Source organism: Notolepis coatsorum (assembly GCF_963971535.1).
Source record: "Notolepis coatsorum genome assembly, contig: SCAFFOLD_93, whole genome shotgun sequence".
In the NCBI taxonomy this organism is placed as follows: Eukaryota; Metazoa; Chordata; class Actinopteri; order Aulopiformes; family Paralepididae; genus Notolepis; species Notolepis coatsorum.
Genome location: NW_028173116.1, coordinates 135,441 through 160,673, shown reverse-complemented (window position 1 = coordinate 160,673; position 25,233 = coordinate 135,441). Strand labels below are relative to the sequence as shown.

The following is a 25,233-nucleotide window of genomic DNA, read 5'->3' as shown; positions in this document are numbered from 1 at the left end:
TAAGTAAGGTATTACTTACCTTAAAGAGATTAAGTAAGGTATTACTTACCTTAAAGAGATATTTCACTTTAGTTCCACTAGTTTCATCGGTCTTACCTCCACACCTCCAGGAACGGTGCTGTTGACAGAAGACGACTTGAGGTTCTACTAAAGTGAAATGTCCCTTTAAGCAGTAAGAAGCATTTTGTATGAAAGTATTCTGTACTTCTGTATGACAACTATTAAAGAAACTTGAAACTTGAAACTTGAAGCAGTAACTATCTCATTACGAACAAGGATGTATCTTATTTGTTTTAGGACAGAGGAGGCGATTGTCTTGTGATTTTACGGAAAGAGTTCATAAATGTGCCCTTTTCCCCCCACGGCTGAGCGATATCGACGCCATCGAGGTCAGAGGCAGGCATGCGTTCTTCATGGGACGGGGGTGCACTAAGTGCAAGCCCAGATAAGTACTCGCTATTTGCATATCAATAGCGCTGGTCGTATTTAACACACCTGACGACCGGCGCTATTGATATGCAAATAGCGAGTGCAATCCCAGTTGACTTCAGGAACGCACCACTGGTCAGAGGTCAGAGTTGAGACGCACCGCTTGACCCCCACGTGTTGGGGGGCGGGGGGGGGGGGGGGTACATGCAGTGGAAACACTGGTGTCTGTGAGAGCGTGTGTGTGTGTGTGTGTAACGGGATGTGTATGAAATATGAATATGAAGCTACAACGAATCCATGGGATTGATTGATTGATTGATTGAAAACTTTATTAACAGATTGCAGTATGGGTACAATACAGTACAGCTCAATACACACAATTGTTAAGGGGATGCAGACCAGAGAAAGACTTTCGTCTTTCGTCAGGGTCCCCCATTTTCAATTCATCAGGACATATATGACATACATGACATACAGATAGTCAGTACTGCTACATCTATACATTTATGACATACCAGATTTGCAAATACAGTACTGTTTGTGATACAGAAGGAGTCAAGAAAAGGGTGTATATACATTTGACGTAGAAACTGTACATTGGAGGAGGTTGGGTGGGGGGGGTTGGGTACATTGGGATATTGACAACCATACTGAGTAATTTACATTAGAGGTGGTTGGGGGGGGGGGCGGGGGCACACTGTATAAACAAGCAAAACTGTACATTGAGGGGGGGGGGGAGACACTGTACAACCAAACAAAATTGTACATTGGACTATTGACAAAACCATACTAGGTAAATGACTGTACATTGGAGGGGGTTGGGTTAGGATATTTACAGGGGCCAGTGTTGAATTGCAGTCTCCCGTAGGTGTCCCTTGAGAGAGGTTTTGAAAGTGGGTAGTGATCCACATTCCTTTACAGCTTTGGGTAGGGCGTTCCACATTGATGTGGCATAATTGCGAAACGTGTTTAGTCCCTTATTTGAGCCGAATCTGGGTTTAACATGATTTGTGGAGCTCCCTCTGGTGTTGTGATCGTGGTATTCACTGACCTTTGGGAAGTATTTTGCCATGTACATGGGTACCTTGGTCGTGTAGTGTATCTTGTAGACCAGGTCCATTGCAAGTTGCTGTACTCTGTCGTCTACTCTAAGCCATCCTAGGTTGTCAAAGTGGGCAGGGGTGAGGTGGGTTCTAGGAGTAAGGTCAAGCAGTAGTCTGACCAGTTTGTTTTGAGATGTTTGTAATTTAGTTTTTAGCGCCTTTGAGGTGCTTTGGTACCATGAGGTGCAAGCATAGTCGTAGTACCCTTGAATGAGTGCTCCTGCTAGAGTCTTCAGGGTATTCTTGTTTACCAGAGAGGAGATCCGGTACAGGAATCGAGTTCGTTGGTTGACTTTTTTTTATTACATTGGATGCCATTTTGTCACAGGAGAGATTAGCCTCTAGGATGGAACCCAGGTAGGTAATTTCATCTTTCCTTGTGACAATATTGTCACCCACTGTAACTGAGAAGCCGTCGGTCTTGCTGAGTTTGTTATTTGAACCGAAGAGAATGGACTCTGTTTTGCCCATGTGTAATGATAGTTTGTTATCAGCGAGCCATATGCAGATTCTGCCTAGTTCCGAGCTGAGGGTTTTTTCAACCTGTAACTTGTTCTTGTCAGAGACCAGCAGGGCTGAGTCGTCCGCAAACAGGAACAAGTTGCAGTCACAAGCTGACGACATGTCATTTGCATAAATTAGGAACAGTAGCGGTCCTAGTATGCTTCCTTGTGGAACACCACAGCTCACTGTGAGGGGGGGGATAGGGAAATGCAGTTGTACATTATTACTACAGTATTGAACTGAATGACCCTCCAGTTAGAACCCCCCCCCCCCCCCCCTTGTCTCTATTCTTATTTTTTTTTAATCATTTCCTCTGTAGTATATATTATGAGAACTCTTGTGTTTCTCAGTAGGTGTAGTTTCTACAGAGCGGCAGGCAGGCAGGCCGCGTGTCTCTGATGCCGTGCAGAGGTTCACTGGTGACACCAAACTGCAGCTTGTTCAGTCTTTTGGCGCCACCTTGTGGCCATATTGATGTGTGTTGTTGTTTTGTTTGAGCTCCAGTATAAACGAGACTTCTATCTGATCAGAGACACTCGGTGGTTAAAACATCATTCGGGAATAATACTAAAGTTCTTCTCTGTCTCCAGAACGTCTCTGAGGACGGGATCTTTTTTTTTAATTTTTATATTAAAACATGGATTTTCCAGTTAAATGATACAAATTCACGAATCAATCATTATTTGAGGGGGGGGAAAGCGATATTTTATAAAAGCTTTGTGGATGTATTATTAAAGAAAAAAAGAATAGTCTACATACTGTACACATTTTATCTATAGCAGCTTTAAGATTCTAACCGTTTCAAATTAACTAGGTGACTTAAGAGTTTCATCTGTAATATTCATGCTTTGAATATCTCATTTTACGACAGGCGCGCCAGGCGCACCTTCCTATTATGAATACCTGCACAAGGGGTCCTGACAGTCAGTTGGCTGCCAGCCGTGGATGGAGTTACACTCATGCTTAACTAATGCTTACCTTTGAATAAATATCTAAATGCAATCTCCTCGTCCTGAAGATTATTCTCTTTAAATCAAATACGACATGGTGTCAGAAGCGGGATGAACATGGATATCAACGGAGTCCCGTCGCCACGGATGAATTGGGATTCTCTGGACTTACCGGGAGAATGGAAGAAGTTCAGGCAGCACGAGGAGCTAATGTTTTCGGGCCCACTCAAGAAGAAAGGAGAGGACGAGAAATGTAGCTACCTGCTACTGTGGAGCGGAGAAAAAGGGAGAGACATTCACAACACATGGACTCTCATATGCTTTACTGAAACTAAACTTGACCAATCTGTAACAGACCCTGAAATAGAGTTAGAGAACTATACTATAGTCCGTAATGACAGAAACCAGTATGGAGGTGGTGTTTGTATGTACATGCATAAGGACACCAAATTCATTACCCGTACTGACCTTCATCATGAGACAATTGAAACCGTATGGGTGGAAATTTTATTTGAAAGGGCAAAATCTGTTCTAGTCGGCACAATATACAGACCGCCAGATCAAACTGGCTTTTATGATACTCTGGATGTGTGCTTAGCTGGAGCTGAGGATGCGGAAAAAATTCTTATTGGGGATTGGAACACGGATATGCAACAAAAAGATGTACCCGTCTTCAAATCCTTCAATAGGTTTTGTGATCTGCACGGCCTCAGCCAACTAATCACCCAACCCACAAGGATATGTGAATCAACTCAGACTACCATTGACCTCATACTGACCTCTGACAAGTCCAAGATCTCCAATAAAGGGGTTATAGCATGTGGGTTAAGTGATCATTATATGATATTCTGTACCCGCAAAAAGCTAAAACTAAAGGCTGGCTGTCACAAAACAGTCACATCTAGAGACCTCAAAACCTACTCTAGCGAGGCCTTTAACCTTGAACTGGAGAGTCTGGACTGGTCAGATGAACTCAATGGTACACTGGTTGAAGAAACTTGGCTTGGCTTCAAAACCAAATTTTCATCAATACTAAACAACATGGCCCCCCTAAGAACCACCAGAGTAAAAAATCGCGCTGAGCCATGGATGCACACTGAAATACTGACCGCTATGAAAGCCAGAGACAAAAAATGCTCTGAGTTTCGTAAAAGCCAGTCAAAGCTTACCAAAAGCACGAGCAGTGAACTCCAAGACCACGTGACTGAACTCAAACTAGAAAGAAACAGACTAAGAAATGACGTAAACTCCATGATCAAAACTGCTAAAAAAAATTTCATCAATGACAAAACCGAGGAAAACAAAAATAAACCACATGAACTTTGGAAATTACTCAACAATCAACTAGGCTGCAGTAAAAAACTTAAAACCAGGTTCTCAAACATAAACATAAAAACGGACAACACGCTCATCACAGACAAGCTGGATGTAGCCAATTACTTAAACACTTTCTTCACAAACATAGCCACAACACTGTAACAATAGGATTGTTCTATTTAAGTGCTGTTGCACGTAGGACGCTTTTAGAGGTGACACCGAGGGTTCGCTTAGGGTGGAACCAAGCTTATGTTGTAACCATAACAACTGTGAATAAAGTACAAGTAAGCAAGTCTGCTTTAACCCTTCATTGTGTACAGTCGGGACACAGACAGAACACATTGAAACATGGTGACAGCTGGGTACAGATCGGGAAAGTAATTCGCGCGGTAGCGGGAGAAGTAAAGAGTTGAGCTAGCAAGCTGTCAGTGGCGAGCTGTCAGTGGCTAACACGGACTTCGGGGAGAAAACTCTTACTAGCTATCGGCGATGGAAGGGCTAAATGCGCTGAGACCTCCTGGTCTACTACTTTTGGACTCCAGCAACTTGGCGAAGGCATGGAAAAGTTGGAAGGAGGAGTTCACATTGTATACAGACCTTACCATGCCCGACGCCGAAGAGACAACAAAAGTCAAGCTATTTAAATATCTCGTCGGAGAAAAGGGCAGAGAACTATGGACAACTCTGCCGAGTCCGTCGGCGAAGACAACAGTGACGACTATTATCAAGCAGTTTGACGAGTACTGCAATCCAAAGGTAAATGAAACAGTGGAAAGATACAGATTCTTTATCAGGAACCAAGGATTGGATGAAAACATGGACAGCTATGTAACAGACTTAAGAATGCTTGCTAGTAGTTGCAACTTTGAGGACATTAGAGATTCCCTGATCAGAGATCGAATTGTATGTGGTACAAATAGCTCAGAACTGAGAGAGAGACTGCTCAGGGAGGATAGGCTGACTCTGGAAACATGCCTAAAAATATGTAGAGCGTATGAGCTGTCAAGGTGTAATAGCAGGACACTGCAACAAGGGCAGGCAGTGGAAGAGGTACATGCGCTAAAACAGTCAGAAGAGTGGAAAAAAGACAGCGAGGTTGACTGCATGTTTTGTGGGAAAACACATGAGAGGAACAAGAAGAAATGCCCAGCTTTTGGAAAAAAGTGTAAAAAGTGTGGGAGAGAAAATCACTTTGCGGCTAAATGCAAGTCAAAACAGGAGAGCAGCAAGAAAACTAGGAAAGTGCATGCAGTAGCAGAACAGCACAGTGATAGTGATTCTTATGAGGAAGACCTCTGCTGCATAACAGAAGTAAATAGAGAGGATGAAAATGTTAATCAGGTAAAAGACGGCCACAGGCAGGGCCAACAGCTTTTTGCAGGGATGATGTTGGGGGAAACGCTAGTTAACTTCCAAATAGACTGTGGGGCCACCTGTAATGTCATCCCTATACATTTGTTAAACCCTGACACACAGCTAGAACACACTGAGAAAGTGCTGGTGATGTACAATAAGACTAGGGTGATTCCTCTGGGTACATGTAAGGTTAGGATCAGAAACCCCAGAAACAACAAGCGTTACAGGCTAGAGTTTCAGGTGGTAGACCAGAGTAGCAGAATCCCTTTACTGGGCAGGAAAGACAGTGAGGCTATGAAGTTGATAAAGGTACAGTACGAAAATATCCTAGCTATAGACAGCATAGTGAGGAAAGAGCAGAGTCCAGGGACAGGGGGAGAAAGTGACAGTCACATGACAAGGGACAGAATAAATGCTGAGTTTGGGGATGTGTTCACCGGAGATGGATGCATGGAGGGGGAGTATAAAATAGAGATAGATGACAGAGTGCCGCCAGTGAAACTGCCAAAGCGCAGAGTGCCTGTAGCGATGATCATACCGATACAGGAGGAACTCAAGGATCTGGAGAGAAGAGGGATTATCACACCAGTGGAACGCAGCACTGACTGGATCAGCAGCATGATCTCATTAAGGAAGCCGAATTGGAAACTAAGGCTGTGCATAGACCCAAAACCTCTGAATCGGGCACTAAAGAGAAGTCACTATCCACTCCCGACTATAGATGACATCCTGCCGGAGATGTCAAAGGCAAAAGTATTCACAGTCTGCGACGTGAAGCACGGTTTCTGGCACGTCAAGCTAGAAGAGGAGTCAAGCTACCTGACCACATTCGCCACTCCATTTGGTCGCTACCGTTGGCTCCGGATGCCGATGGGAATAAGCCCAGCACCGGAGGTGTTCCAAAGAAAGCTCATGCAGGCCCTAGAGGGCCTACCAGGAGTCTACGTCATAGCAGATGATATGTTAATCACAGGGGAAGGAGCAACGCAGGAGGAGGCAGAAAAGGACCACGACAAGAAACTCCGAGGCTTTCTAACCAGATGCAGGGAGCGCAACATCAAGCTGAACGCGGATAAGTTCAAGCTTCGACAAAAAGAGGTGCCCTACATAGGTCATCTGCTCACGGCTAAGGGGCTGAGAATTGACCCGGAGAAAGTACGGGCGGTCAGAGAGATGCCGAAGCCAACAGATGTAAAAGGAGTACAAAGACTGGTTGGGATGGTCAACTACCTGGCGAAGTTCTTTGACCACCTGTCAGATGACTGCGAGATTCTTAGACAACTCACACGGAAGGAAAACATGTGGGAATGGGCAGATGTCCAAGAGGAAGCGTTTCAAAGGCTGAAAGACAAGATAGCCAAAGCACCAGTCCTACAGTATTACAACAGAGAAGAGGAGTTGACGCTACAATGTGATGCGTCCGACACAGGACTGGGGGCCGCCCTGACACAGAAAGGTAAGCCTGTAGCATTTAGTAGTAGGGCGCTCACGCCAACTGAAAAGGGCTATGCCCAAATAGAGAAAGAGTGTTTAGCCATAGTGTTTGGTATGGAAAAGTTCCATCAATATACATATGGTAGACCGGTGACCGTGCAAAGCGACCACAAGCCTCTAGAAAATATCCACTGCAAGCCACTGCTTAGTGCACCGAAGAGATTACAAAGGATGCTACTCAGACTGCAGCACTATGATATTAGTGTGACATATGTGCCAGGAAGGGATATGTTGCTTGCAGACACGTTGAGTAGAGCATACTTACCAGAGAGCACTAAGGGAGACAGTGAGACAGAGGTAGAGACGGTAAACATGGTTAGCTATTTACCCATCTCAGCAGAGAGGCTGAGCGCTATCAGAGCTGCAACAAAGGATGACCTAAAGTTACAGAGTGTGGCAAATAGAATACTGTCAGGGTGGCCCAAGAGGAAAAGAGACTTGCCAAGTGACATCAGGCACTACTATTCGTTCCAGGAGGAAATGAGTTTCCAGGACGGCATCGTTTTCCGAGGAGAAAGAGCCGTGATACCAGATGCACTCAGGGGTGACATCACGTACAGGATCCACTCCTCGCATCTGGGAGTAGAAGGATGTCTGAGGCGAGCGAGGGAGTGTGTATACTGGCAGGGGATGAACGAGGAGCTAAAGACCTTCATCGCTAAATGTGGTATATGCAGGTCAGTGGACCCAAGGCAACAGAGGGAGACACTACACCCACATGACATGGCCAGCAGACCCTGGGCCAAGGTAGGGACAGACCTTTTCTCGTTCCACAACAAAGACTACCTGATCACTGTAGACTACTTCTCTAACTTTTGGGAGGTTGACTATCTGTCTGACACTAAGAGCAACACAGTAATCAGAAAACTCAAGGCCCACTTTGCCAGGCAAGGGATACCTGATGTCGTTATGTCTGATAACGGGCCACAGTATGCATCACAAGAGTTTCAACACTTCAGTCAGAAGTGGGGGTTTGAACACAGGACATCTTCGCCGGGATACCCACAGAGTAACGGGAAGGCGGAGTCGGCGGTAAAGACAGCCAAGGGCCTGATGCTGAAGGCTGCAGCGGCGAGAGAGGATCCGTACCTGGCTATGTTGGACCATCGTAACACGCCGAGCCAGGGCCTCAACACAAGTCCAGCACAGAGACTCCTAAGCAGGAGGACCAGAACCCTGCTTCCTACAAAAGACACTCTGCTGGAGCCAGAGGTAACGGACAATGACCAGGGACTGAAACGCAACAGACAGAGACAGGAAAAATACTACAATCGCACAGCAAAGGACATGGACACTCTGAAAAGAGGAGACAGTGTGAGAGTACAGCCTGGTGACACACACAGGGCTTGGAGAGTGGCAAAGGTGATCCAACCAGTGAGCCACAGATCATATGAGGTGGAGTTAGAATCGGGAGGTGTTCTGAGAAGAAATCGTCGCCACCTCAGACACGATCACACCACTATAGACACACCAGGTACAATCACACCTGCGTCACCAGTGACTGAGAAGGCCGGCCCGCCAGTCAACCCGGTAGGGAGCCAAGGTACGGTCACTACCAGGTCTGGTCGACAGGTTGTCAGGCCGCAATACCTGAAGGACTATACTTCGTGATTAGAGAATGGACTGGGGAGAGAGAAAAAAAAAAAAGAAAAAAAAAATAGTGAAATGGGTTATGTGTGCACAATCATGTTTTGAGCGGTTGAGTATGGAGGGGTACTAATGAGCCATTTACACAGGGTTGTTGTTTAGATCTGGTGTAAGTAAGTAAGTAGAACACAGGTTAAGTAGCTGTAAATTAATTATCGAGATTGTGTATATATCTGTACTTGGAAAAAGAAAAAGAAAGATGTAACAATAGGATTGTTCTATTTAAGTGCTGTTGCACGTAGGACGCTTTTAGAGGTGACACCGAGGGTTCGCTTAGGGTGGAACCAAGCTTATGTTGTAACCATAACAACTGTGAATAAAGTACAAGTAAGCAAGTCTGCTTTAACTCTTCATTGTGTACAGTCGGGACACAGACGGAACACATTGAAACATGGACAAGTAGTTGCGGATGGGGGGGGGGGGGGGGGGGGGGGGGCGGGAGGGCGGGGTTCGTCTCGTTTACATAGGTACATTATACATAGACAGTAATGTTACATCTAGACATGTAATAATAGAGTAAACTTGTACCCATACAGTGTTACATCTAGACATACCAGATCTAGTAATAATAGAGTAAACTTAACTTTAGTCTCAGTAACAATGTTCATAAAGTGTTGAGTGCTACAGTGTAGGTTAGTTTATTAGGACAAGTGCATGACAGTAAGGTTAGTTAGGGTTAGATTTTTTTTATTTAGATAATGGTTGAAGTAGTAATAATAGAGTAAACTTAACTTTCGTCTCAGTAACAATGTTCATAAAGTGTACATCTAGACAACACCAGAGGGAGCTCCACAAATCATGTTAAACCCAGATTCGGCTCAAATAAGGGACTAAACACGTTTCGCAATTATGCCACATCAATGTGGAACGCCCTACCCAAAGCTGTAAAGGAATGTGGATCACTACCCACTTTCAAAACCTCTCTCAAGGGACACCTACGGGAGACTGCAATTCAACACTGGCCCCTGTAAATATCCTAACCCAACCCCCTCCAATGTACAGTCATTTACCTAGTATGGTTTTGTCAATAGTTCAATGTACAATTGTGTTTGTTTGTACAGTGTTTCCTCCCCCCCCCCCCTCAATGTACAGTGTTACTTGTTTATACAGTGTGCCCCCCGGCCCCCCCCCCCCCCCCCAACCACCTCCAATGTAAATTACCCAGTATGGTTGTCAATATCCCAATGTACCCAACCCCCCCCACCCAACCTCCTCCAATGTACAGTTTTCTACGTCAAATGTATATACTCCCTTTTCTTGACTCCTTCTGTATCACAAACAGTACTGTATTTGCAAATCTGGTATGTCATAAATGTATAGATGTAGCAGTACTGACTATCTGTATGTCATGTATGTCATATATGTCTATATGAATTGAAAATGGGGGACCCTGATGGAAACAAGACAAACGTCTTTCTCAGGTCTGCATCCCCTTAACAATTGTATGTATTGAGCCGTACTGTATTGTACCCATTCTGCAATCTGTTAAATAAAGTTTTCATTCATTAATTCATTCATTTCATTCATTCATTGTACATAGACAGTAATGTTACATCTAGACATACCAGATCTAGTAATAATAGAGTAAACTTAACTTTAGTCTCAGTAACAATGTTCATAAAGTGTACATCTAGACATTTATGACATACCAGATCTAGTAATAATAGAGTAAAGTGTTGAGTGCTACAGTGTAGGTTAGTTTATTAGGACAAGTGCATGACAGTAAGGTTTGTTAGGGTTAGATTTTTTTTATTTAGATAATGGTTGAAGTAGTAATAATAGAGTAAACTTAACTTTCGTCTCAATAACAATGTTCATAAAGTGTACATCTAGACATGTGTACATAGACAGTAATGTTACATCTAGACATACCAGATCTAGTAATAATAGAGTAAACTTAACTTTGGTCTCAGTAACAATGTTCATAAAGTGTACATCTAGACATTTATGACATACCAGATCTAGTAATAATAGAGTAAAGTGTTGAGTGCTACAGTGTAGGTTAGTTTATTAGGACAAGTGCATGACAGTAAGGTTAGTTAGGGTTAGATTTTTTTTATTTAGATAAATGGTTGAAGTAGTGAGTCTTTAGTCGACGGCGAAAGATTAGACGGGATTCGGCTGTCCTAACTGGGGTGGGTAGTTCATTCCACCATTCCAAGTTAAGTTTACTCTATCAAGTAAAGACACTGTACAAACAAACAAAATTGTACATTGGACTATTGACAAAACCATACTAGGTAAATGACTGTACATTGGAGGGGGTTGGGTTAGGATATTTACAGGGGCCAGTGTTGAATTGCAGTCTCCCGTAGGTGTCCCTTGAGAGAGGTTTTGAAAGTGGGTAGTGATCCACATTCCTTTACAGCTTTGGGTAGGGCGTTCCACATTGATGTTCAAGTTCAAGTTCAAGTTTTTTAATAGTTGTCATACAGAAGTACAGAATACTTTCATACAAAATGCTTCTTACTGTTACGCTCCAGAGACTGTGCTAGACAAGATAGTATCAAATAACATAATAACATAATATAGCATGAATTTAGAAGAAGAAAATGAGGTCACAGTGTTCGGTATAGACATATGTACAATGTTCTGAGTTACCATATAATATACAATACACAATACTATGCAGTGTACTAATGTACAGTACTATCTAGTGCAAAGCAGAAATGGGATGAGGTACAATTTTAGTTACAATTTACAGTAAGGTGTACGAGTTGTAGTGCAATCCTTCATCCATAAATATAAAGTGTGGGGAGTGGGTGCTACAGTGTGTTTGTTTAAAGTGGGTGTGTGCTATAAAGTGTGTGGAGTGGGTGCTACAGTGTTTGTTTAAAGTGAGTGTGTGCGTGTGGATGTGTGTGCTATGTGCGTTTGGTGGTTGTTGTTGTGTAGTGTTCATTCATTGTTCGTTTAGCAGCCTGATGGCCTGGGGATAGAAGCTTCTTCTGAGTCTTTCTGTGCTCGCCTTGAGACTCCGGTATCGCTTGCCTGACCGCAGCAGTTCAAAGAGGCAGTTGTTCGGGTGACTGGAGTCTTTAATGATTCTCTTAGCCTTGCCCTTGCAACGCTTGTAGTAAATGTTCTGGAGGGTGGGGAGCCCCCCTCCAATTGTGCGTTCGGCTGAACGTGTCACTCTTTGTAGTCTGCTTCGGTCTTGTGCAGTGCTATTCCCAAACCAGGAGGTGATGTTGCCGGTCAAGATGCTCTCTATTGTACATGAGTAGAAGTTCTTAAGGATCTTCTGGCTGACTTGGAACTTCCTTGGAACTTCCTTCACAACACTGTCAATGTGTGTGGTCCATGTCAAGTCCTCGGATATGTAGGCTCCGAGGTACTTAAAGCTGTTGACTCTCTCAACCGGTGCCCCGTCGATGCTGAGGGGGCTGTAGTCCTTGACCCCCGACCTCCTGAAGTCCACAATCATCTCCTTTGTTTTGCTGACGTTCAGGGAGAGGCTGTTTTCCTGGCACCATCCCGCCAGGACCTTGACCTCTTCCAGGTAGGCCCTCTCGTCGTTGGCAGAGATCAGGCCCACCACCACTGTGTCGTCAGCAAATTTGACGATTGTATTGCTACTCCGCTGAGCCACACAGTCGTGTGTGTACAGGGAGTAGAGGAGGGGACTCAGAACACAGCCCTGGGGGGCCCCTATGTTGAGGGTGATGGATGAGGAGGTGCAGTTGCCTGCTCTCACCACCTGGGGTCTGCCAGTCAGGAAGTCCAAGACCCACTGGCAGAGGTCATAGCCCAAGCCCAGGTCCCTGAGCTTGGCTATGAGTATGGAGGGGACTATGGTATTGAATGCTGAGCTGTAGTCGATGAATAGCATTCTCACATAGTTCCCCTGCCTCTTGTCCAGGTGTGATGCTGCTGTGTGCAGCACATGGGATATGGCGTCCTCCGTGGACCTGTTGGGGCGGTATGCAAATTGCAGGGGGTCCATGTTGATGGGGAGGGAGGAGCAGATGTAGCCCTTTACTAGCTTCTCAAAGCACTTCATGGCTATGGAGGTGAGAGCTACAGGGCGGTAGTCGTTGAGGCAAGCAGGCTTGGATTTTTTGGGTACAGGGATAATAGTGGACTTCTTCAGGCAGGTGGGGATGACAGCCTGTTCTAAGGACAGGTTAAATATGTCAGTGAATACTGGGGCCAGTTGGTCGGCACAGACTTTTAGGACGCGGCCGGGGATGCCGTCCGGACCTGCTGCCTTCCTGATATTCACTTTTTTAAAGGTCCGCCTCACCTCATGCTCTGTTACCCTGAACACTGCGCCTCCATCAGCAGCCGACCCCCCCCCCCCCCATTGCCGAGGCTTGTGAGCTGGTGTTGTTATTACCAGCATCAAACCTCGCATAGAAGGTATTGAGGTCATAAGGAGATGTCACTGTTCAGTTTGAGGGAGGCGCCTTTGTAGTCTGTCATCGTTTTGAGCCCCTGCCACATAGCTCTAGAGTCAGCTTGTTCAAACTGGAGTTCAATTTTATCCCTGTAGCGCCGTTTGGCCTCTGACACTGTCCTCCTTACGTTGTATCGCGCCACCTTGTGGTCATTCATGTTGCCTGCCACTAGGCCGTCGTTGTATGCTTTGGTGCGCTCTCTCAGAGCTTCACGGACGGATTTGTCTACCCAGGGTTTTTGATTTGGGTAAACTTTCATTTTGGTAGTGGGGATTGTTTCTTTCACCCTAGTACAAACATAGTCCAGCACTGTCTCCGTGTAGACATTAATGTTATCTGTGTCGCGGAACACATTCCAGTCTGTGTAGTGAAACACTGACCGGATCGTCTCCTCTGACGTCAAATCCCATTTCTGCACCTCTCGCGAGACTACGGGAGTACTTTTTATTCTCTGTTTGTACTTTGGTGAAAGAAAAATGGACGCGTGATCTGATTTACCAAAGCCACTATCAGAATGAGCCTTGTAGCCACCTTTAAATTGCGTGTAACAGTGATCTAGGATGTTACCGCCTCTGGTGTTGCAAGTCACATGCTGATAGAAGTCAGGCAATACCTTTCTCAGATTGGCGCTATTGAAATCTCCCAGCACTAAAATGGCGGCGTTAACGTTCGCCACTTGTATTTTATTTACCTCGTCGTGTAGTCTGGAGAGCGCAACCTTGTTGTTGGCTTGCGGTGGGATATACACTCCGATCAGGACGATCGCCGTTAACTCCCTCGGGAGGAAGAAAGGACGACACTTGATGGTTATATATTATTGCGAAACGTGTTTAGTCCCTTATTTGAGCCGAATCTGGGTTTAACATGATTGTTAAGGGGATGCAGACCAGAGAAAGACTTTCGTCTTGTTTACATCAGGGTCCCCCATTTTCAATTCATCAGGACATATATGACATACATGACATACAGATAGTCAGTACTGCTACATCTATACATTTATGACATACCAGATTTGCAAATACAGTACTGTTTGTGATACAGAAGGAGTCAGGAAAAGGGAGTATATACATTTGACGTAGAAACTGTACATTGGAGGAGGTTGGGTGGGGGGGGTTGGGTACACTGGGATATTGACAACCATACTGGGTAATCTACATTGGAGACGGTTTCTGTGTATTGTCGCAGTGAAAGGGTTAACCGTTTTGTAGTACGGCAGTGAAATGGTTAAATCACATTTCCATTGTCTCTGTGATGTTTTGATCAGAACGTTTCAGACACTGATAGCAGTAGGCCTAAAAAAACGAGGTTTATTTTAATTTGTTTAAAAAATGTTTTTATATGAAATGGAATGCATTGTAGTTTTTAGCTGTTTTTTTAAGGTTTAGAGAACAAGACAACCCACGTGACAACTTGTTTTATTAATGAAAATGTAATCGTAACTGGCATGTATCAAAATATCATTTTTTTGTCAGAGCTTTCACAAAATAGCTTGCCACTTAAGTTTTTCCCCAAAAATTACTTACATCAAAATGGTAAACAGTAATATCAAACAGTCTTGCAATATTTTCCAGAAAGTACAAATTTGCCTCTGATATGAAAAGCACCGGTGTCCATTCTATGACTTAAGTCCAACCAAAGACACAACTCAAAGTTGTACAGATTCAAAGTGACACCCAAAAAAATTACTTAATATGGAATGTTTTATGGTATGAATCGCTGTCCAATTGACCAAATCATTCTTAAAGATCACACAGAGGGCAAACAGTTGGACAATTAAATGAGAAGACAATTCACCAAATAAAAAGACTGGTTTGGTCACTTACATTTTGTGCATAGCTGTAAGGCAACAATTGCCATCTTTAACCTTTTTTTTAATGTTTATTCTTGAACAATACTGTGGCCTTCTTAATGGGAATCTGCACCACTGTAAAAATATATATCTTGGGTCCTAGTTAATTTCACAGATGTGGATTAAGCCTAGTCCTACATTTCAGGTAAGGAAGGGTTTGTACTGTAGGTTGTGGTGTGAAGGTAATCATCTAAGGTAAGACAAGGTTTGTACTGTAGGTTGTGGTGTGAAGGTAATCATCTAAGGTAAGGAAAGGTTTGTACTGTAGGTTGTGGTGTGAAGGTAATCATCTAAGGTAAGGAAAGGTTTGTACTGTAGGTTGTGGTGTGAAGGTAATTATCTAAGGTAAGGAAAGGTTTGTACTGTAGGTTGTGGTGTGAAGGTAATCATCTAAGGTAAGACAAGGTTTGTACTGTAGGTTGTGGTGTGAAGGTAATCATCTAAGGTAAGGAAAGGTTTGTACTGTAGGTTGTGGTGTGAAGGTAATCATCTAAGGTAAGGAAAGGTTTGTACTGTAGGTTGTGGTGTGAAGGTAATCATCTAAGGTAAGGAAAGGTTTGTACTGTAGGTTGTGGTGTGAAGGTAATTATCTAAGGTAAGGAAAGGTTTGTACTGTAGGTTGTGGTGTGAAGGTAATCATCTAAGGTAAGACAAGGTTTGTACTGTAGGTTGTGGTGTGAAGGTAATCATCTAAGGTAAGGAAAGGTTTGTACTGTAGGTTGTGGTGTGAAGGTAATCATCTAAGGTAAGGAAAGGTTTGTACTGTAGGTTGTGGTGTGAAGGTAATTATCTAAGGTAAGGAAAGGTTTGTACTGTAGGTTGTGGTGTGAAGGTAATTATAAGGTAAGGAAAGGTTTGTACTGTAGGTTGTGGTGTGAAGGTAATTATAAGGTAAGGAAAGGTTTGTACTGTAGGTTGTGGTGTGAAGGTAATTATAAGGTAAGGAAAGGTTTGCACTGTAGGTTGTGGTTTGAAGGTAATCATCTAAGGTATGGAGAGGTTTGTATTATGAATGTAGATTGTGGGTTGAAGGTAATCTAAAGTAAGAAAAGGTTTGTACTGTAGGTTGTGGTTTGAAGGTAATCATCTAAGGTAAGGAGAGGTTTGTATTGTGACTGTAGGTTGTGGGTTGAAGGTAATCTAAGGTAAGAAAAGGTTTGTACCACTGAATTTAGCTATAGGAATAAAAAATATGTATATACTGTACATATATATATTAAAAAAAAAAAAAAAAAAAAAAAGTGACAGTGATAATCTGGGGTCTGGGCAGACCTTTTGGTGTTAATCTGGGGTCTGAGTAGATTTTCTGGTGATAATCTGGGGTCTGAGTAGATTTTCTGGTGATAATCTGGGGTCTGAGTAGATTTTCTGGTGATCATCTGGGGTCCGAGACTTTCTAGTGATAATATGGGGTCTGGGTTTGATTTTCTGGTGATAATCTGGGGTCTGAATAGACTTTCTGGTGATAATCTGGGGTCTGGGTTTGACTTTCTGGTGATAATCTGGGGTCTGGGTTGACTTTCTGGGTACTACCGGTTCACACTATTACAAAATTAAGCTCATTTGTGTTAGAGCTCATATATGCATACAAACAAAACACAATTATAAAAGTCCACAAATTCTGTCTTCCTTTCATCGTCAACAGAGCAGCTCCAGGCTATAAATCAAAATGTTTCTTTAGCTTCAGGAGTTAGTCATATCCACAAATATTAACTAAACAGTTTTCATGTTTGTTTCTTTAGCTTCAGGAGAGTTAGTCATATATCCACAAATATGAACTCTAACAGTTTTCGGCCATAAGAACATCATGCAACTTCTTAAATGAAGTGGTATTCTCCTTTAACACCGCCTGTACTATCTGTGAAACCAGACCATTGACGCCGTAGTCCAGCTGACCCGTCTGACCTGCGGGACTTGGCACTTCTTCCCTGTATGTTGTGATCAGATCACGGGAACGACTCCAGGGTCCTTGTCAATATACCTCAAACCCGTTCCTCGGGTCACCCTGATACCAGTGTGAGTAAGTGGTTATTCAAGTGTTGAAATGCTGTTAAGGCCACATTAAGTGCCCCCTTCCCCTTCCCCACCCCTTTTACAAAACAATTACCATTTGCATGTTAGGGTTGAAGTCCTAACCCCCTACAACAATATCAACAAACATTTTATTACCAATTTCTTTTTAAAGAAGACTTGAATGACATGTCAAATTTTTTTCACAGTGCAAGGAGCGACCAAACGGATCCAAAATTAGAAAACAAATAAAAAAAATAAAAAGTCCTTTCATGGCATTTGGAGTGTTTAGGTATTTGCAGTCTAGCTAGGTGTTTGTTCAGTGTCAACAACAGGACAAGTATTCATGCGAGTGGTTATTCACGTACAATATGTGCTTTTTTTGTTGTCGTACAAAACCAATGTTTAATTTGTAAATAATACAACACAAAATATTGGCTTGTAAACGGTGTGCAGAGGCAGCAGGTGAAGTGGGCTCTTCACATTTGTGTACAGTAGACGAGGATTACTATTTAAAAAACGCAGCGACCCATGTCCTGTAAGCTCCCGTCAAAAAATTACTGCCCGTCTTTCTGAATAGTGAATACTAAGTCTTCTTTTTTCTTTCAAAAAAGCATTAAAACTAAACCTTTACAAATGGCACTTTCTTTAGAAGGGGCCCTTCCTTTTTGCAAAAACTTTCCCTTCAAATGTTTTTTTCTTCTTCTTCTTTCTTTCTTTCTTTCTTTCTTTCTTTCTTTCTTTCTTTCTTTCTTTCTTTCTTTCTTTCTTTCTTTCTTTCTTTCTTTCTTTCTTTCTTTCTTTCTTTCTTTCTTTCTTTCTTTCTTTCTTTCTTTCTTTCTTTCTTTCTTTCTTTTTTACTAAAAAAAGAAAATAGCTAAAATGGTGTCAGCTGTGTTCAGATGAGTCATGGTGCCGGAGCGGAGCGACAGACAGAAAACAATAAATAACACCAGATAAAAACAAAAATACAGCAGAAGCAACATGAGGTATCTAACGTATTGCTCTATGTTAAAAAGGAAAACGGCTCCAAATTCAATAAATTAAGTTAAATTAGGAAACAAGTAATCAGTGGTATAGATATAGAAAGAGGGAGTGTGAGGCTGAGGTGTTTGCAAACGCCCAGGGCGATGGTTAAGTTAACGTTTCTCTCTCTTCTCTCTCTCCCTCTCTTTTCTGTCCAATGAGGATGCGTCCCCTGCTGACCGCAGCGCACTCTCGCACCTGTGTCCAACACCTGTCGCCGGGCACGCTTGGCGTGTCAAAGAGCTTTTTTCTTTTCTTTGCTTCCCTGAGGTAATACTTTGGAGTGAAGAGTCCTAAGAGGAAGAGGGGAACTCCTCTGTGTCGCTGTCCTCTGGCGGAGAGCCCTCCCAGCCCGCCTTGTTCACGCCCAGGTGGCTCATCATGGCCTCAGAGAGACGCGTGTCTGAGAAGCGCGACCACTCGCTGAACAGAGGCTCCACCACGTATGTTATGAAACCTACAAAAGGGACGACAATAATATCAGTCAATGGTTCGTTCCTTGTTAACTAAATCAGATTTAATTCATTTCTCTTTCTCTCCATCTGTATAAATAGTGAATAGTATGTAGGGATGGGGGGGGGGAAATCAATACAGCGATGCATAGCAATATTTTGTGTGCAGATATTATATTGATACACTGACGGCGATATTTAAAAAAAAATCAAATAATAATCATTTTAAATTGGAGTGAGATGAACAGACAAAACATTATCTTATCAGATAAAACTGATGATTTATATATATACAGTATATATGTTTTATGTTGGGGACATAATTTGCAGTTGAAAAAAGGTAATAAATCACAATATATCGTGATATTATTATCGTGACTAGTATCGTGATAACATGGTATCGTGGGGCCTCTGGTGATTCCCAGCCTAATAGTATATTTATGCCTTTAGCTTCTGTGAAATCTGAAGGCTGGAAGAACAAGATGGCAACAAACCCATTGTAACAGACTTTAAATAAAATTTAAAAAAAAATCACAATTTTGACAAGACATTCTGAATTAATTTGTATTTGTGACTGGTGTAGAGTTTGTTCTCACCTATCTGTATATTGGCCATAGTGTTTGTGACTGTGGTATAGTTTGTTCTCACCCATCTGTATATTGGCCATATTTTTTGTGACTGTGGTGTAGGGCTGCACGATAAATCGATATCGCGATTTGGAATGATGCAATTATCAAATCGCAAAAAAAATATATATATATATCGCAATTTTTAATTTTTTTTAACCAGGCAGTCCCATTGAGATACAAGATCGGTTTGGGAGAGGGAGGTAAGGGGTTTTAGATTGTGTGTTGTGAAGTTTAGACTTCAGAGAGGGAGAGTAAAGTACAGAAAAAAAGGTACTGTTGGGTACCGGTATCGATTCCCAGGTAAAAATAAACATTTTCAGGCTCGGTGTCCCGAAAAGACCCACCGCGTAGGCCAGATGCAAGCCGCATTTTACAATAAACCTTTGTAGGGTTGCTTATTTTTTTATTTTATTATAATCGCAAATGTAATCACAATCGCAATATCCGTCAGATAAATCGCAATTAGATTATTTCCCAAAATCGTGCAGCCCTACGTGTGGTGTAGTTTGTTTGATTGATTGATTGAAAACTTTATTAACAGATTGCAGAAAGGGTACAATACAGTACAGCTCAATACACACAATTGTTAAGGGGATGCAGACCAGAGAAAGACTTTCGTCTTGTTTACATCAGGGTCCCCCATTTTCAATTAATCATATATATATTCATCATATATGACATACACGATATACAGATAGACAGTACTGCTACATCTATACATTTATGACATACCAGATTTACAAATACAGTACTGTTTGTGATACAAAAAGAGTCTAAAAAAGAGAGTATATACATTTGACGTAGAAACTGTACATTGGAGGAGGTTGGGTAGGTGGGGTGGGGGGAACTGTACATTGGAGGTGGTTGGGTGGGTGGGGTGGGGGGTTGGGTAGGCGGGGTGGGGGAAACTGTACAACTGTACAAGCAAAACTGTACATTGGAATATCGACGAAACCTTACTTGGTCCCAAGAAGAGGGTCTCGTGTATTATTGGGTTAGGACATTTACTGTACATTTACAGGGGCTAGTTTCGAATTGCAGTCTCCCGTAGGTGCTCTTTGAGAGTGGTTTTGAAAGTGGGTAGTGATTCACATTCCTTTACAGCTTTGGGTAGGGCGTTCCACATTGATGTGGCATAATTGCGAAACGTGTTTAGTCCCTTGTTTGAGCTGAATCTGGGTTTAACATGATTTGTGGAGCTCCCTCTGGTGTTGTGGTTGTGGTATTCACTGACCTTTGGGAAGTATTTTTACATGTACATGGGTACCTTAGTCGTGTAGTGTATCTTGTAGACCAGGCCCATTGCAAGTTGCTGTACTCTGTCGTCTACTCTAAGCCATCCTAGGTAGTCAAAGTGGGCAGGGGTGAGGTGGGTACTAGAAGTAAGGTCAAGTAGTACGGTAGTCTGACCGGTTTGTTTTGTGATGTTTGTAATCTTGTTTTTAGCACCTTTGAGGTGCTTTGGTACCATGAGGTGCAAGCATAGTCATAGTACCCTTGAATGAGTGCTCCTGCCAGAGTCTTCAGGGTATTCTTGTTTACCAGAGAGGAGATCCGGTACAATACCGGTAATCTAGTTCGTTGGTTGACTTTTTTTGATTACATTGGATGCCATTTTGTCACAGGAAAGATTTGCCTCTAGGATGGAACCTAGGTATGTAATTTCATCTTTCCTTGTGACAATATTGTCACCCACTGTAACTGAGAAGCCGTCGGTCTTGCTGAGTTTGTTATTTGATCCGAAGAGAATGGACTCTGTTTTACCCAGGTGTAATGATAGTTTGTTATCAGTGAGCCAGGTGCAGATTCTGCCGAGTTCTGAGCTGAGGGTTTTTTCAACCTGTAACTTGTTCTTGTCAGAGACCAGCAGGGCTGAGTCGTCCGCGAACAAGAACAAGTTGCAGTCACAAGCTGACGACATGTCATTTGCATAAATTAGGAACAGTAGCAGTCCTAGTATGCTTCCTTGTGGAACACCACAGCTCACTGTGAGGGGGGGGATAGGGTACCATTTACCTCCACCATCTGTTCTTTCCCCTCAAGGTAGGATTGCATCCAGCTCACTGATTGACAAGCTAAAAGCAATTGGTTTTAGCTTGTCAATCAGAATGGAGTGATTGACAGTGTCGAAGGCCTTTTGTAGGTCCAGCATGACCATGCCGCAGTATTTGCCCGCGTCCACCTCTTGTTTGATGTGGTCGTTCAAATAGAGAAGGCATGCGTCAGTGGAGTGGGATGTTCTGAAGCCAGATTGGAATTTGTAGATTAGATTACCGGTAGTTTCCGCTAGGTACTTTTCGACCTGTTCGTAGACTATTTTTTCCATGACTTTCGAGATGGAGGTAAGAATAGAAACAGGGCAGTAGTTGCCTGGGTCTAATTTGCTGCCCTTTTTGTGCAGGGGGGTCACTCTCGCAATTTTGAAGTCCTTGGGGACGTGTCCCTGTTTTATGGAGAGGTTTATTATGTGTGTGATGACTGTTCTCTGTGATCTGTATATTGGCCATAGATCTGGTATGTCATAAATGTCTAGATGTAACAGTACTGTCTACCTGTATGTTATGATGAATTGAAAATGGGGGACCCTGATGTAAACAAGACGAAAGTCTCTCTGGTCTGCATCCCCTTAACAATTGTGTGTATTGAGCTGTACTGTACCGTACCCATTCTGCAATCTGTTAATACAATTGTCAATCAATCAATGGTGTTTGATTGACTGTGGTGTAGTTTGTTCTCACCTATCTGTATATTGGCCATATTGTTTGTGACTGTGGTGTAGTTTGTTCTCACCTATCTGTATATTGGCCATGGTGTTTGATTGACGGTCACACATGGGGCTCACATCAATGCTGTGTTTCTTCTCCGTGTCTCCTGAGGGGGAATTCAGGTATGGTTAGACTCCGATGTCTTTTACACTTACACACACACACACACACACACACACACACACACACACACACACACACACACACACACACACACACACACACACACACACACACACACACACACACACACACACACACACACACACACACACCCTCTTAGCTGTCCATCGTGTTCGATGATGACGCTTGCTCCAGGGATGGGGAGAGGGGGGGGTGGGGGGGGGGAGTTAGCGACGCTGCCGCTGGTGCCACTTCTCGTGGGCGTTGAGTCCGATCCTTGAGCCGCACACCCGTCCACAGATGGCGCAAGGGAAGCCAGATACCTGGGGGATGCCAGCCGCCCGCTGGTGTCGTTGCGTGCGCCTCTCAGATCTTCGGTCTTGGTTCGTTTGGTGTATTTGGGAAACTGCAGTGGCACAAGTGACTTGCCAGGCTGATCTGTCGAGTGCCAGAGTTTCAAGCTGCGTGATATTTGCACACTTTAGGAGGTCCCTGGTGTAGTCCTTAAAGCGTCTCTTTTGGCCTCCAGCACACACACACACACACACACACACACACACACACACATAAATCAGGGATGTGTCTGAATAAAACATTATTCGATCAAGAGCCTTATGATCGACTTTGAAATTGTAATAAATTGATTTGTCTTTTTTTTAAGACATGGAAGGTTTAGCTGTACTGTTAAAAACATGTTTTGCTGGAGAAAGAAAAGCCATTCCATTTTCCCCCACGGTGCACAGGACCGCCGGCAAGCCTACGTTCTACATGTGGGCCATGCATGGCAAACTGTGGTCACTCACCCACGGATGTTCCATGAGGGACATTTAGTCAAACGCATGCGCAGATCATGTAGAACGTAGGCTTGCTTACCCGGTGATACAGGTGCTCTGTGTTCAGGCATCCGAGTATATTCCTTGCCCCCCCCACCGCTCACTCTCACATATCAGTGCCCACGTTGGTCAAATAAAAAAATTAAAAAGTAAAATACTAAGTGTGCCATCAATACTTAGTCAGACAACATTATAAACTGAAAGTGTCTGCGCGTACAGACTAGAGTAGCTTAAGTTTCACTTCTAGAGTATTTAATTTCACGTGAAGCAGAGAAAAAAGGCTAGAGACGAGATGAAATGACACAACGATGGCGGAGGATTTGGCAATATATATATAAATATCTTTTTATTGTTTTTCCCCCCCTTTTTACACAAACCACAAAAAGACATTGAAATTGAAAGACAGACATCGAAACATGAATAAAAACAAAAAAAAACAATAACAACAAATTTGGGCTGTCAAAATTAATGCTTTAACTGGAATTATTGGATTAATTGGAATTATTTAAAGCATTAAAATAAATGTATCTAGATTAATCTATGGAGTGAAAAATCCTCAACGTTCTGAACTTTCAGCAGTATATTTGCTTGTTCCTTTTCTGCACTGACTCATAAAATCATCTGACATGAAGATGGAACACATCCTTGTTGTCAATATGATTTACATTACTGGTAGTTCATACAAGACACCATCGTCCTCCAAGCCAATCTGCACCCCAAATTAGGCCTGGGTTGTTTCCCATTTCTGTTAGCGCCACGGACATAAGAAAGAGGTCTAGCTGAGTCAATGTTCATGGTTTTGTTGAACACCTGTATTTCACAGGAGAGAAACTGTATTCAAAGAAAGCCACCAAAATAGTCTTTGAAGCTAAATATACTCTCTTTGTGTTGATTCTACACTAACTCCATGATTTTACTCAAGTAAATATCCGTTACAAGCTCCGGTCTCAAGCAGAAAAATGCCATCCTTAATCTAGATTAATCTAGACCAACTACAGAAAACCATGAGATCAATTAGTTAATTTCCTTTAATCCATTGACAGCACTAACAAACAAATAATAATAATAATAATAATAATAATAATAATAATAATAATAATAATAATAATAATAATAATAATAATAATAATAATAATAATAATAATAATAATAATAATAATAACCCCCCCCCCCCCCCTATACACACCCTATAACCCTAACCCTAACCCTATACACACAGGATCAATATAAGATTTAAACGCCACAGCCGCTCGACTGGACAGAAGCTCAGAGGACCTGTCCAGACCAGCAAATTATGTTTGCGTGATGAGCTAAATATACATTTATCAATCAATGAACTGATGGTTTATTAAAAAATTTGAACCTAACATCAACTCTTCTACGGACAGACACAGCGGATCAATGTAGTCGCATGGCGTTAAAGATCAAAGTAAGCGCTCTACAGATATTGAGCGTAATTTTGTAAAATTTCTGGCATTACCGGTAATATTCATGGGTTATTTCACATCAGCGCGGCAACCCAAGTACAGCGCTTCTAGCGGCTTTCTCCTGCACACCACTAATGTAGTGTGGAGAAAGGTCTGGCTATGCCACACTAAGCGATGCCTTTCTCTGCATCTCCCTAAATCCTACTCGAATGTCAAATTGATTCAGATTCCTTTACCGTCACAGCTTTTAAATATATATATTTTTTTAATACATACATTTAGAAAAACGTGAGATGCTCGTTTGCACCAGCTCCTCAACCGCTGTAGATTTGTAAACAACAACGGTCTATAAAGCCTATACAATACAAGGTATATGTTTTTTTACAAGGTAAATCAATTATTCTACAGTGTAAGTAGCAGCAGTGTGTGCGTGTAATAAGTGTGCTTGTGTGGTGTGTGTAAGTCACTTAAGCTGCTTTTGCGTGTATGCTAATGTGATAATTTAGAGTCTCTCTCCGTCAATAGTCTGTTGCAACATATTAACACGTTGGTCGCCAAAAACGGCTTACGACGTGTTTGCCCGCCATGCGTTGAACGCCAACAACGTCGTACGCCGTTTTTGAAATCAATATTTAATTTTTTTGCCATGGCATTCATAATTCATCCAGCCAACCTCCGGAGCTGCAGCGGGACCCTGAATGAGATTGCAACGCCTCAATACCGCCGCCTGGTGGATGGTCGGGCGAGTTACACTCTCAAAACCGGAAGTTGTGATCGGTGCGTCGAGGAAATCCCTCCGGCAGTAATATCTTGCTACGGGACTACAGATAAACACTGGCGTGCATTTGGATCGCTTCCATAACGCAATAATTGATATGATTTCTGCGTTTATTGCGCCATACAAACCGGAGATGTACAC

The 25,233-nt window shown here is 42.8% G+C and overlaps 1 protein-coding gene across 1 annotated transcript in view; it reads left to right on the top strand.

Moving 5' to 3' along the window:
• The first annotated feature begins 17,900 nt into the window (after positions 1-17,900).
• Positions 17,901-25,233, top strand: part of LOC311247873 (putative splicing factor, arginine/serine-rich 1) — a 33,358-nt gene continuing 26,025 nt past the window's right edge. Inside the window, exon 1 of the mRNA XM_084338857.1 lies at positions 17,901-18,528. Coding sequence (XP_084194983.1) covers positions 18,467-18,528 — 62 coding nt within the window. The 5' untranslated portion in view covers positions 17,901-18,466. The remainder of the gene's footprint in view (positions 18,529-25,233) is intronic.